We start from the raw sequence: 15,312 nt of genomic DNA, 5'->3' as shown, positions 1-15,312 counted from the left end.
GAAAAATGTTTAATTCCACTAAAGAGCCACCATCAGCTGGCCATCGTAAAGTTTGCTGCTCTCCACCAAACACCTCCGCGTTTGGTCAGTGTTGAGCATTGGGAAGCAAAAAAAAATCGAAGGATGCAAAAAAAAAACAGGGACGTCACCACAAGTTGCCACTGCAACGTCATTTTGCTTTTCCAAACGCTCCCCCTCAGCTCCTCTTTCCGACTCCACCCGGCAGGCAAAAGTGGTATAGATAAATCAACTTTTATTCGCAAAATTTTCAATAACCATTTGCTGCCATCGAATAAAAGGCACGGCCGAGAGGGGTTGAGTTTTATGCTCATGTTTCCGCACCGTTCACTTTTGGCCATCGTCCCGATATTAACGACCCCCGGTGACGAAATGGATGCTTGGAAAAGTTTTGCATCATGCACCGCAGGGTCCGTGGGGGAGGGAAAATGTATCTCATACTTTGAGCACGCCGTTGAGTGCTGCTGTCAAACTGAACAAGGGAACTATATAATGTCGAATGTTCATTTTTTACGTAGTTTTAACTTGAGTGCAGTTGCAACATATGCATGAAACCATAACTTTGTTTTGTGCAATGTGAATATAGGGTAAGCAAATAATTGATGGCATTATTGCAGAAAATACACGATTTAATCAGTTTATTTGGCACCTGTCACTTACAGATTACTAAAGAATTGAATCAAATAAAGAAAAATGAATGTTTTATGAAATGACACCTACATTCCATTTTTATTTGCTTATTATTTTCTTTGAAAATTTTCCTAATTTAATGGTTTTAAAGTACGAGTGATGAAAATGTACCTTTTCGGTGAAAACAAATATAAAAAGGAAAATTAAAAGTGTGACGTAAGCATGTCAGGTAAAATGTAAAATAGCTACGATGGTTACTGCGTATCTTCTAAAAGACCTACAACGAAAGAAACTCAGGAATAAAAAAAAAACTCGATGCTGATAAAACCAAAAGGAAAATGTGAGCAACGATGCAAAAACAACGGACCCTTGTCGGGTGTTGGCAGAGCGGATAACAAATGAAGATATCGTTCCGTTGTCGAGAACCATCGTTCTCCTGCACCATCCTGCAAGTACGCCGACCATGAATGTCAACGAATGCAACTGTTGAGTGTGAAGTGTGTGCTTTATAAAACGGGCGGGAGAAAAAATGGCACATCCGTGCGCATCGTAAATTTACTCCATGTTTCGTCGGCACGACGTCCCAATTTCGTCTATGTTTAATTCGCTGCACATACACTCCTCCACCACGATGGATGGTGTTTGCTTTGGCGATTGCATGTTGGCCGCCCCGAAGGGATACGGGATACGGGAGCGAGGACCGTCGTAATAAGCGCACGTTTCACCAGCATATGACACCACTACGGATGATCGAGACGACCATAATGTGAGGCAACGTGCGCCAAAAGTTTCCGAACCAACGCCGAGACGAACGACGAAGCCATCGTTGCAACGAGCTGCAATAGCACGTAATCGATAGCAATAAAAATTGTAATAGCGTTGTGTGCATCTGTGTGTGTGTGTAGTTCTTTTAATTTTTTTTCATTTTACTGTTGTTTTCCAATCGATCGGAGTCCACAGGCTGCAGGATAAATCATTATGTAGTAAAAGTGAGAGGCACATCTCGTTCCACCTTGTTTTTTTACAGTCCAAGCACCATTGTACCCGACGTTTTGCTGAACTGTGACAAGCTGTTTACCAGAGGATCATTTATTTTCCTCCCCCGGTGACTTGATTGCGTGTCAGTGTGCGGTTAAGTGTTTTGAGTTATTGGATTCGATTGAAGCTTTGTGTGGCTAGTGGTTTGTCGTTTGTGTTGTGTGGGAAATTATTGCTGCTCCTAAATAACACATGTTGTTTTTTCTTTAATTTTATCTTCTGACTAATCGGGTCATACACATGAAAATATCGATCGATATGATGACGGTGCTGTTTGCTATTTGCGGGTTTCGTTTCAAAAGTTTACCAATTGATCAACGATTTTAAACAAGCATCGATGTATAAATATAAAATCAAATTAAAAAGTGGAACATAAATGTACCGTATTTTTCCGTGTAAAACGACCCCCTTTTAGTTCAAAACTGATCAAAGGGCGATTAATGGGGTCCTTATACACGGGTAGCAACTTTTCGATTCGATCGTAAAGTTGAGGTGAAAACACGTATAACATTATTACAACTGATGAAAATTAGAAAACAGAATTTTTCAATTTTTTTCATAAACATCGAATAATTTGTTTTGGGGGTCATTTTACACGAAAAAATACGGTCTTTGTGTAATTAATTTGATTTATATTATCTCATATAAGAAAGTAAAATTCATTAGAAAAAAGGCTTGTAATATTCGTCCCTATGCGAAAGTGACTCCGCGATACGTAGCATCGATTTTATTTCCAGCAATTTAACCTCACAGCGATTATGGCCCCTCTCGTTCAATGGAACCGCGAATCCCACATAATCTATACGACTACGGGTGTTTTCCGGATTGGAAGGACATTTGATGTGGAAATATAATAAAATACGTGCTTTAAGCTAGATAGCTTCTCCGCTTCCCCTGGTAAATCCTTCCATCTACTAGTTGTGGACCATTACCGTTTGTTTTTTTATTTCGATTTCGCCGGTTTAGCAGGGACGGTGTTAAAGGGTACAGTTTCAGGTTTTTCTTTTATTTTCATTTGGCTTGTTTTGGTCCGGCGTACGGAAACTATAAACAGATCAGTGGAACCCGGTCGTCCTTGGACCGTTCGCTTGGTTTGGTTGGCACGAAAACCGGGCCAGGGTGCTAGTACAGCTGCGACAGAACGGATCACCGTGTAATGTGACCAATTCCACCCAGAAGGAAAATGGGTTAAGACACACACACACACACACAAACACACCCAAGTGGTGGGGTTTCTAGGGACAATCGTTTTGTGCTGTTTTCCCTCCTCGAAGCACCGCGGTTTGTTTTCCCAATTTTGTGCCCACGTGCTCTGAAAACCGGAGGGGAAAGGCCAAATCGTTTTTTAAAGAATGGAAGTAAACATATTGCCAGGAACACCATAACATAAATATCCGCTTTATAGCACTGCCCCTTCCTTACCATACACCCTGCCGAGATGTGAGGGGGGAGGGGGGGTTCTTGAGTTTCCCCGTGGCCATTCGTATCCGTAAGGTTTCTGCACTGACCCGAACCACCGAACCAGCTACGTTCGAAAAATTGTTTTTCCGGCTGTTGCGGCCGGGCATCTTTGGTTTGCATCTCGCATCAGCAAATCGGTTTTTCGGTGAGGTTGGCCCGCGGGGAGCAAAATGGTGCTCGCCTTTCCCTGACCCCGGAGCACTGGCTATGGCATCGGGAGAACAAATGTGCTTCTGGTGGAGAATTTGTTGTGGAACTCGTTTGCCTTGGCGAGCTTATAACTCATGTGAGTTTTGTTTATGGAATTTAGTTGGTCGTAGGAAATGGAGGAGCAGAGAAGGACGGGAGCGAAATGGCTTATCCTAATTTCTTTCATTTCGCTGAAGTGTGGGCTGTGCGGTTAGGTCGTATAAACTAATATGAAAATTATGCTGCTAAATTACTATGCTATGCAAAATGTTTCACATGTCAGACCAACCTGTGATATACTCAGACGTTAAAATATTATCTATGAAAAATTAAATCAAGTCTAACAGGATCGTAAAGATTAGTTTGGACTCTACAAACTGTCTGTCAACTACCTCGTTTGCTTAACTTGAATAATGTGATGTAAAAGTTTAAAAAAAAGAAAATATTGATTGTATGCTAGTTTCAGAGTAATGTACTACTAACAAATTTGTCAAACAGAAACAGTAATGTTTTTTGGAAGCATCCATGACATCTTGAAGGGCATTTACCTTTCGATTACTTGGTTCCAGCCGGTTCAGCAAATGAGTTTTCCGAGTACCAAACGAGACGCACGGTGAACCATTTTCCTGGGCATCATTAATCGCGCTATTCGCCGAACAATGGCCGGCAGAATGGATATTGACTGACAATAATGGGTACCTGGCGCCTGGAGAAGGGGGCACCGGTCGGAAGTGATCGCCCCACCCGGGGGCCAAGCCTTCAGCGAAACAGGCGCCCGCCTGTGGTTTGGCCAAAAGCTTTCACCTTTCCACGGTCGCGGAATAGGGCGCGCGGTGGAAAATACTGAAAGCCACCTGCCATTAACATTGTAAATCCATTAAGGCAATGAAAGGGCACGTCATCGTCATGAGCTGGCTACACCAGCACCAGCCAAAACACACGCTTGGAAAGCCACTGCTCGCCTTCTCCCATGCCAGCCAACCCAAGGACCATCGCGATGTGCTCTTATTTTTGTTTTACATTTTTAAAGCCCAACCGTCCGCTTGAGGAGGCTAATAATAAATTATTACTCCGAGGTACGTGGCAGGTCGGTGGCCGGTGGAACGAAATTAAATCCATTTTTAATAATACCTTTCACTGGTCTGTGTGTGTATTTGAAACGGAGTGGAGTGTGGTGGAAAGCGAGGAAATACCTGCCTCCCCCAAGGGAGTGATTGAAGTCGCTAGAATCGAACAGATGTCGATCAAGGGGAAACACTGACGGAACCTTTTCCCGTTCCTTTCGGCTTTTCACCATCGTGAGGTCGCTGGCAACAGGTGATTAAATTTTCGCAACGAAGAATGTTAAATTATGAAGCATAAAATCGATTCACATGAATTATTTTCGATGTCATTGCTGATGCCGTGTGTTGCTGTAGCTGTAAGCAAAATACTGGAGCTGGAATTTGCGCGATGAAAAATACCCTTGGCTTGGTTAATCATAATCAAAATCTGGGGATTTGTTATTGTAAGGTAAAATAAGGTTAGATTTTGAATAATTATTCACAAACTCGCCATCTTCCTCATTACACTCCTACCCAATCTCAGCACGGGAGAAGAAGGGACTTAACCGTTGGAAAGAAAAGCAAAATCGCCTTCCGGAAATTAAAATGGAGCAATCCAAAAAAAAACCTACTCCACTTTGACTGGTTATCCTCGTGCCAAAGCCAAAGAACAAACTGTCCCTGTACTCCGGAACACTCCGCTTGGCCTCGGAGGCTAACCGAAAGGGCAAACGATGGCGTCTGGACAGTTTAAGCAAGTGGGCCGATTCTCATGACTCTCTTAGTGGAAGTTGGCTGAAAGAAAACCTTCCCCCATTTTATCTGCCCCACAGATTCGTTCCATTTTTTTCGTTTTGTGAAAAGGAGTGTACAACCCGGAAGGGTTAAAAAGTTTCGATTCGGTCAAGGCGACGGAGGGAGGACCTTTTCCGCTGAGCGTTTGGTGAAGGGAAATGGAAGGCGATGGGAGGAAATAGGTGAACTATACGGCAGCAGGAGATGGAAAAGGAATGAAAAGAAACCACCACTTACCGACATACAGTCCGGTGTCCGTGTTGAGCTGCCTCAGCTTACCGGGCGATCGTCTGGTGATTGGCTTTCCACCGTCAACCTTCAGCGTGCCGTCCTGCGAGTTCCTGTGATGTGTTGGATGTCAGCGTGGGGATGTGTTTTTTTTTGTGTGTTAGTTTTGATGGCCGGGGTTCGGTTTGAAAGGTGAGGCATTAGGCCACGTCATGGGCCCGACAGATGGCGCCACCGTTCCACACGCACGGACGCAAAATAGAGCCATTGAAACGCGAAGGAGAAAGGCAAATTTTAGCCCCGAAAGGTGAAAATGTGACAACCATCGTCCACCCGGGGGCCCGGTTATCGCCGACGTGGGTGTGTGTAGGTATGTGTAACCGGAAAAAGGCAGCGTTTCCGGCCGTGGGAAACGGAACGAAAAAAAAAAACCGTGGGGAAATGAATTGTGAAAAAGCCATGACCAGCCGTTTGGTTTGACCGAGTGAGTGAGATAGAGTGGAAAAAACATGGAAAGAAAAGAGGAAAAAATTGGGTTAGAAAATCGACGAACGAGGCGGTTCTGCGTGGTGTGCGTTCATTTTTTTTTCTTCCTCGCTTTTTTATTTGCCCTCCCCATGGTATGGCATTTCCCACGGCGAGCGTTATGGAAAATGGTACTATCGATTTTGTTTTTCCTCCTGACCGTGCCCAGTGATTGATAGATTTATAATTCATGAAAAATTGGTTTTTGTTAGGAAAACCTCTTTGGCGGCATACATTAGCGATGCAGCTTTGGAAAAGTCGCCGTTTTTTTCACCATGTTAGTTTGGGTTTTTTTTTCTCTCACCATTACTACTTCGAATCTGAATCTAAAACCTCCGGGAAATTGAGTACTGGGAACGCCCTCCTGGAGAATTTCCTGTAGCATATGCTCGGTATGGGAATGGGATAACATTTGGGCATGGTAAACACGAGGTTCAATTGAACCGGGTGCAAAATATGGGCAGCACTCCAAGCGGTATTTGCTCGGTAAAGATATATGCTTGCGAAAGCATCGACTAACAAAAAAAAATCCTAATCAACGGTTGACGGGGTTCCTTTCTGGAAATGTGCATATGAATAATGTCTATGCATTTCACCATTTTGGTTTTGGATTAATAAATCGTACGTTTGGCTTTCGTTTTACTGCTTCCATTAGTTTTATGATAAATTAGACTTGATTAGGACAGTTTCCACATCCATCACTGAGGGAAGGAACAAAGCTCCTTTTGAAATGTACGCATTGCCATTACTATTCTGTAATAAGCTAGTTTTTCGTTTGTCATGATTTACACTTATTTAGTTAAGCTGTAAAACTTCAATAAAATTGTTTCTAGGTGATTTGACAAAGAGTAAAAATTTCATCAACTAAATACCTAGAAGTAATAATTGGAATGATAAAGAAATGTAACAAATCCGGACGAGCTGGCATCGGTCCACACATTTACAATTCAAAATCGATAGCAACGGAACGAAAAAAGCAACTCAAAACTTGCGGCCACATGTTGCCCAACTCGATTCCACCAACCGTAACTTACCGTAACGCTCGCACCCGATGCCACAGACCGTCGCTGACTTTGGTGGCGTTGTATTTGATATTAATTTCACCGGAGCCGAGATTGTACCGCAGATGAAGGTATCTGTACCGATCGGAAGAGAAAAATGGAGAAAAATGTATCAAACCGTAGCTTCCCTAGCGGACAGCTAGTCATTCTATCGGATGTGGAAAGTTAGTCCAATGGATTGAAAAAAAAAGATTTATGGTTGATTAAAAAAATAACCGATAGAAAACTAAAAAGACAGAACAAATCCGATTCTATTTGAACGTAGCATTTTGATGCCGGAGGACAGATCAAATTTGCTCAGTATCCATTGAGCAAACGCAGTTCTCGGTATCGTCCGTCATCGGTCGTTGTTGGTCATTTGGGAAGCACTAGTCCACTGCGGACCGTCGACAGAAAGGCTGACGAATGGCTGGCGGACATTTTTCACCGGAAAAATGGGTCCACGCTGGGAGACCACCGGCCGGAGTCGTTCGATGGCAGCGCTTTCGGTAGTAGTATTTAAATATTTGATTACGAGCTTCGGGACGTGAAGTGATAACGGATCGATTCGGCGAAAAGACCGGGATTTGGTTTTGGTCCGTCTCCCTTGTCACATTTCAACCCCCTCCCGTCTCGGGGGGAGACCCCCGTACCGTTTTCGATGCCGTTCCGATACACTGCCTTAATGTTTTATGATATTTGATTAGATTGCGTGATAGTGCCAGCTTTTCGGAAGATGCGCCCGGTTGAACTCGTTCGAATCCGGGTGGGGGGTGGGGGAAAAAAATCGCCCGAAACGGCATCAACGATGGGGAATTTATCAGCCAGCTTTCGGTCTGGCGATTGGGGTTTCTCGGCGAAAAATTATTCTAGCAAGCATAAGATAAGGGAACGAAATTCCCCCGAAATCGACGTGCCGTTGGATTATGGTGTTATCTTCGCGTTCGAAAGCGCACGAACGCGCTAAGACGTTGTCTCCTGTCCGGATCGTAAGGCACGGGGATTTGGCAACTTAAAATTCTTATCTCGTTCTGTCGCCGCCAGAACCTTCGAGGGTGAGTTTTGTGAGGTTGGTGTGTGTGTGTATGTGTGTGTTTGTGTGTTTCCCTGCACCGTGTGATGGCGGAAACGAACGACCAAAATCGATTTCGAGCCACATTAACTGATGTCACTCGCTATTTCTGTGGCACCCTCTCATTTCTTCTTCTATCCTTCCCGATTCCTTCTTCCCGAAAACAAAGCGTAATGGTGTTTGTGTTGACATTTTTGTTTTATGGCACGAGTTGGAAAGTTTTTTTTACCACTGCTTCCCTCCTTGCAAAACATTCATTACGCTAGACTCGGGATGGACAGTTTTCCCGGCCTGGCTCCCCGTATTTTCCCCAACCCACCACCGGTTCCGGGCTTGGGTTGGGTTGGAAATTAAATGGCGCTGTTTAGATAAAATGTACGCCCCGTGACTGCCACGGCACGCGATATGAATGCTAATGCGAAGGTCAAATGTGACACGTGGTAATTACGGCACCACCCAGGGGTTGGAAGTGTTCCGTGACACACGATGGTGGTTTTACGTGTCCTTTTTTTCGTAACGCCACATGGAAGGTTCTGGTGGCGTGTTGTGGTTTGTAACCAATCGATAAAATGTGACAAATGCTACCTGGTTTTCAACAGAAATAAATGTTCTCTTATAAATTGAACATTCGTAGCCAAAGCTAACAAAAACATTATAAACATAAACCGTAAACGTAAAATGATAGAAATCAGAAGAAAATCGAGAAGATGTTTCAGAGAAAATTGCCAAATCAAATAATTGAAAGTCACATTCAAGTCATTTGTGTTCAAGTAGGAGTAGAGTTTGGAAGCTACCAGCAAATAAAAATTACACGGAACCTGATGGACTGGAATTGTTCAGTTTTCCTTTTTCCAACGGTTTGAAATCCATGTTGATGCTTAGAATGAACATTATGGGGTTGTCAAATTGGATGCTTGGTAAATGTATGGTACAAAATATGTTTTCGAACAGTATAAAATATTTCCTTATGTGATCTTTAATTATTTTTGAGTGATATTAACATATGTGAATTTCCTGATTGTTTTCTTCCCAAAAATGGTTGAAATTGTTGAACGAGGTGTTCCTGTTATATGATGAAAAATCAAAATCCAACGAAAATAAGTATAAATTTTATTTACAAAAGTTTAACGATAAAAATCCATATATTTGATCTTTTACCGATTATTATGTAACTTTGCTATTTATAAAGATGATACTCCATTCAAAATCATCGTCTAAGGTATCCGGCCCGCGTTTCCTTATAATCATCTGGCCCATTCAAGGGAATGTATGCCGACTTCGGTTCTAAAGTATTTAGTGTTTAGGGGTTGATTAACACGATCCGTACCGCGTCACCCAAATATGGGTGACAGCAGTTCTAGTTCTAAAAAGTTTTTGACCCACAAATAAATGAAAGTGGAACATAAAAATTATTGTAACATTTTATATAAATGTTTTGGGAAGCTTAGTTTCTGCTTGGCTTTCGAAAACAATCGGTTTAACAAATATTATAAACAAATAGTAATTTATAAAATTGTACCAACAATTGTGCTAAAACGCTTGGTACGCAACGTGTTAAATCTTATGAAATTGATACCTAACCACTCAACGCAGAAAAAAATTGAACCTTTCTTTAGATATAAATAAGAGCAAACGAACCGAGAACCAAATGAAAACATAAAAAATAACAAATATAAAATCATCCAGACAATTGAGCTTGTTTAGTTAGATGACTACTCACCCATTCTCGATGCCAAGCGACAGGAAGTCGTCACCTTCGAGCGCACTGTGCCGGCCGGTCCAAAGGATCAGCCCGTTGGTGGAGTGCGTCTTGAAGCGCAGATTCAGATCGATCTCGTAGCTAATGACGCGCCGCATCGTTTCCGCGTCGCTGTAGTGAAAGTAGCTGTCCGTGCCGGTAAAGCACGCGCCCTGGTACTTCCGGAAGTATTTGTTTTTGTACTTCATGCTGCGTAGGACGTCGTCTTCGTCGTATCGGGGGTCGTCCTGCGATTGCTGCTGGTCTTGTTGCTGCTGCTGTTGCTCCTGTTGTTGCTGCTGCTTCTGCTGCTGTTCCTGTGGTTGCTGTTCCTGTGGCTGCTGCTCCCCTCGCTGGTCCCGCGAGTCCCGCATGCCCTCCAGATGATCGTTGAGCCAGCGAAGGTGTTCTCGGGCCCGCGCTTGCTTTTCATGTTTCGAACGACGATGATAGTGATAGCGATGCCTGCCGTCATCGTCATCGTCATCATCGTCGTCATTGTCGTCATCGTCGTTGTTGTCACCGTCGGTGGTCGAATGTTCGCCGTCCGACACCACACCCCAGAACCCATTGTCGTCCGCGTCGTCCGCGCTGTCGTCGTTATGATTTTTCATAATCCGGTTCATCTCCTCGATCAACGCCCCATCGAACTCCGGCCTCGTCTGACCCCGGCGTCCGGCCCTTCTCGGCGTCGCCGACTCCCTCCAGCTCTGCTTGCCACGGCGCAGCAGATACTCCGGCCGGTACGGTATCCGGTCGCCATGCTGGTCGTAATCTTTCCCCAACCCCACCCTGCCCTCGGTGTCGGTGTAAGCCTCGTCTCCGTTTCCTTCGCCCTGTCCATCGGCAACCACAATCATTTCATGCTTCAGCTCCCGGCCAAATTCGGGCTCGGGTCGGCGCGTGTCATCCATTACTTGCACACCTTCCCCGCCGTCCACCTTCGTGCTCGTGTCATCCGACCCAGTTTGGTCTCGGACCTCGTCGGAAGGCTCCCTCTTGCCTGCCTGCGCTTCCCGGGCATCCCCGTAGGCGTAGTCTGCGTAATCGTTCGATTCCGTCGACAACGATTCCTTTGATTTCTGCTTATCGATCCACGCGATTATCTTTTCATTAGCGATGGTGGTCGCCGCCGTCGTCGTTGTCGTCGGTTTGCTCGCCGGAGAACTCGATTGTTTATCCGCCTCATTAGCTACCGATGCCGGTGCGGGCGTTCTTATGTCGTACGCCTCCCAGCGCTGGTCCCCGCTCGGTTGCCCGTAGTCGTAGACACCGCAGTCGTCGTCGTCACCATCGTCCGCGTCAGCATCATCATCATCGTCCTCCTGGTAGTAGTCATCGTAGCCTTCGTCGCTCTCCTGAGAACCGCCATCGGTTCCATCGGATGGATTGTTGTCGTGCGGGAGCGTTCTGTCCTCCGGTGGGCCGGGAGTTGTCGAAGGGACTCCTCCTCCCCTCGACGTCGGTGTCGGTGGGGATGACGGTGGGGTTACTGGAGTTCGCGCCAGCTGCTGCTGCTGCTCTTCTTGCTGCTTTCGCTGCCGCAGCAAACGCTGCTGCTTTTCGATCACCTCCGACGGAAGCTCCTCGGCCTGGTTGCACTGGCGGTTCTGCGGGTTGCACTGGCACTCGTACGTATCCAGGTTCGGGACGCACTTGGCGAGCGGGCCGCACGGCCGGGCGACGCAGGCATGCGGGCAATTTTCCACGTTCGAACCACCGAGTGCCTCCGAGATGATCGCGATGGTACGATCGTTGATGTCGACCTACAAATCAAAAAGCGGACAAAACCATGTTATGGAGGAATGGTTTTGCATGATTCGCTCGTTAATTACCGCCACCGCTTTTGACATTCAACGGAATGTGTTCGGTTGAATTGAAATGGCAACGAGACGATAGGAGCGTTTTGCAAACATGAGCGGATTGTTAGCGAATTGTCATTGACGATTTCGTTACAGAACTATTTAAGGGAATTTTATAAATTGTACAGAAAATTTAAATTATTTCATAGATCTTTTCATAGATTTGATACAAATTCAACAAATGATAAACGTTTTTTTATTGTTATTTAATTTAACTATTGATAAATTAGTTTTTAATTTTATATCTAATCGTTTATAACTGATCCTATTATTTATCATAAAAGTGCTTATTGAAATCTTTTTATACAATACATGGCTTTGGATAATGATTGTACTGTGATAAATACGGCAAAATTTTTCCCAAATTTTTTTGAGAATTCTATATACAGAAAATTTAATTCCATTTTGAACTATTTCTAGTTCTTCTGTTGTTTGTTAAAAAAGAGTAAATGTTTGATAAAATCTAATAAAAAGAAATTGAATCATTCAAATATACACTGTATTGTGTTGCTGAAAAAGGGAATAAAAATGTGTGTTCCGTTTGTGGATCACATGTGCAAAGTAATCTAGTATTTTATAACATTCATTTAAGAACGTTTAAACAAAGCGCCTTCGTAATGAGTTATGAGACATCAGAAGAATGCAATTCGTTTCAATTAGAAAAATTTAATTTATTTTACGACGAAATGGAACAAGGGAAGGAACTGTTCATTAACTTGTGCACAATTGTGCACCCGCTTGAGGGGGCGGAAAACCCTAGAGTACTTACCTTCTGAATGCAACCGGCGAACGATCCTTTATCTCGTAGACTCATCGGCAGGGTGTGCACGTTGTGGACGCCGCCGAGGTAGAGACTGTGCGGCAGCGACAGATGCCAGAAACCGTTCGGTGACACCGTCATCACCTCCGGCAGCTGATCGATCTGTGTGCGGTTTGTTTGGGGAAAAATTTAAACGACAAACAGCATTAATGTAATAAGTCTCCACGGCAAAGGGGGCTTAGTTTTAAATCGGATTAATTAGAGCAAATTCGTCCACGACCGCTTCCTGGACGGGAGCGGCCGAAGTTGTGCTTGCCGTCGGCGTGCACGTTAAACTGGGCGGGATGTAATTTAATAAAACATTTTTACTCTTCTCCATCACCAGCCGGCGGTTCGGTAGAGCGCGTCGGACAGATTGCTTCCAGTGCAGGAATGGCCGCCGTAAAATGGAGGGCAAAAATGCGCTCTGCACTGGACGTCGCATGTCAACCTAGCACGAGTTGCCCGGCTGCTGGGTGAAGGATGTCCGGAAGCGTTTCAGCTGTCACCGGTTGGGACAAGAGAACCAACCAACACCAACTGGCAGTCGTAACCGTTCCGTGCGGGAGCAGCCTCGGAAGGGTTGAGACTTGGTTGAGGTAGCGGGTGGGTCGAGGGGTAATTACAATATAAAAATTTAATTAAATCATTTCCCTCCTTCCGGCCCGGTTGCGGAAAGAGATACGTAATTCCAGACTTCTGTTCCCATTAGGAACTGTCTCCCGTAGTGGATGGTTTAAAAATCTAGTACCACTTCTCTCGCACCGACGACCCGAACGGCGGATGAAGATATCAACGAAACGAATGGGCCTACCATTCGGAGCCGGAAGTCGTTCATAAGCCCATTTACATAGGCTAAACGTGCATGGCACTGGGCCACTGGCCTTTTGTGTTTGCTTTGATTTTATGTGATACCGTTGCAGTGTACCTTGGCAGGACAGCATGGAAGTCGAAAGCAATCTAATGCCGCAGTCTTTGTGTCAAAAGCACCGAGCTTACCTTCAACACTGCCAACCGTGACGTTCGGGAGACTTTGATGGTGTGCCATTGTCCCATGGTAAGAGGGAATTCGCTCCTGCAAGAAAGAACAAAATAAAGGATGAGCTTAAACCATTGGAAATGACAAAATAGCATCGACTTGAATTATAAAACTCTTTCAAAATCGTTTAAATACTTATAAGGTTTAATTAATTTTACAACAGGAATAATAATAAATTATTAATTGTAATGATACTTAAAGTATGTAACGTAGCTCTGTTCCCGTAGATCTCTTAAACTTCAGATACACATTTTATTCAGAATGGAACACGAATAGAATTTTCTTTAACTTTTAAACATGAAAATACCACGAAGAATGATGTGAAGAGCTTTAAAAATTTAATCACTTTACGGTGCTGTGGTCCTGTTTGTATTTGCATTGCTAATCCAAAATAACCGGCATTAGTCTCAGCACGTATGTCACAATGCAACCGTCTAAGCGATGTCCTTGTTATGTCAGGGAGGTGCCAACAACAAACCATCATGCTCTCTGCTCTATTACGATGGACTTAACATTTTTCTGCATATCCAGTTTTTGATCAGGAATAAAAAACTTAGGATGATATTCACACTGGTCAACGTTTGCGGTAAAAAACAGTTATATTTTACTCGTAAACAATAGGTTAAAGGAATGTGTGTTAAGTGGTTCTCGAATGAAAATATAAGAACACCTTTGCACCTTTGCAACACAAAAAATGGGGTTTGAATCAAGAACTTCAAAACTGTAAAGTTTTCGTAAGAGTTTGGCAACATGAAGTCGTCCTTAGCAATGAATTTTCTAATATCTTCTATAAATGTGCAAATAACTTTAAAGCGTCTGAGAAGACGTGTGTGCTCTCTTTTGATTTTTTTGCAAACAACAACACTTTATAAATAGTTTTTCTTTGATTTTAGTAGACGGTACTCTTGATTTTCTCTTGATTTTGTTTAATGTACAATTACACTATCTATTGAAAAACTAGCTTGAATCAAAACATATAGCACTGAATTACAGTTTACTATATTGAAAGCTTAAGTTAAATTGGAATTCAACAAAATCGTTCATCCTCCGATTAAATATAAAACCATCGTAACAGATGACTCTTAAGTCCGATAATTCTACCAAAATGCAATATAATTTCCAACCACCGTCGGTGATAACTTGTGGTGTACCAAATTCGTCGTTGAATAAAACACGATAAACTCAAATACGTGGAAAATGAAACGCAAAATCGAATCGACAAACCGGCTAGAAGCATTCCATTGACAAATGCTGAACACCATCGCTGCGTGGCTTCTCACCGGGGGGATTACCCGGATGACGGTGGCTAGTTTTCCCGCGGCCCTCCCGGTTTCCCATCAAAATACCCATCAGCGGAACGCTCCACGAGGCATTGACGATCGGTTAGAACGATTAAACCGTTCGGGTGCAGTTAAACCCCACTCCCACCTCGGAACGCGTTTTCGCGCGGTGGAATTGAAATTTTAATTAAAATCCATCCACTGGCCGTTCGATCCATCCACTCGTTTTATTCGACACTGGCTCCGACCGACGGCTGCTAATGACTACGCGCGAAAGTAGATTAAATTCGCGCATTAACATCAATCAACGCCCCATCGGGAAGGGATTATCGGTTCGGCAAGGCGATTGTTTTCGGGGCGAAAATGTTCTCCCGGGACCATATTCAATAAAACGAATTTATTTAAGGACAGTTTCTAATGAACCCTTCTTCGTGAAGTCTTGAGAATGAAGTTATGCCATATTGATCGTGCACAAAGAACCAATGGCAGGTTTGAACTATATTCGTTGTAGTATTTTCTGACGTGAGAATTAAATTGAAAGCATCGAGTTTTAAA

At 43.8% G+C, this 15,312-nt stretch overlaps 1 protein-coding gene across 1 annotated transcript in view; it reads right to left on the bottom strand.

Moving 5' to 3' along the window:
- The window catches only part of LOC131294149 (uncharacterized), a 97,106-nt gene that overhangs the window by 2,721 nt on the left and 79,073 nt on the right, over positions 1-15,312 (bottom strand). Inside the window, exons 12-17 of the mRNA XM_058322195.1 lie at positions 13,438-13,513; positions 12,409-12,561; positions 10,301-11,543; positions 9,760-10,198; positions 6,962-7,063; positions 5,412-5,515 (exon numbers count right to left, since the gene is read on the bottom strand). Of these exons, the coding sequence (XP_058178178.1) occupies positions 5,412-5,515; positions 6,962-7,063; positions 9,760-10,198; positions 10,301-11,543; positions 12,409-12,561; positions 13,438-13,513 (2,117 nt within the window). The remainder of the gene's footprint in view (positions 1-5,411; positions 5,516-6,961; positions 7,064-9,759; positions 10,199-10,300; positions 11,544-12,408; positions 12,562-13,437; positions 13,514-15,312) is intronic.

The sequence above is a fragment of the Anopheles ziemanni genome, chromosome 2 (assembly GCF_943734765.1).
Source record: "Anopheles ziemanni chromosome 2, idAnoZiCoDA_A2_x.2, whole genome shotgun sequence".
Taxonomy (NCBI): domain Eukaryota; kingdom Metazoa; phylum Arthropoda; class Insecta; order Diptera; family Culicidae; genus Anopheles; species Anopheles ziemanni.
The sequence above is the reverse complement of the archived record's forward strand: the minus strand, read 5'-3'. Positions and strand labels throughout refer to the sequence as shown.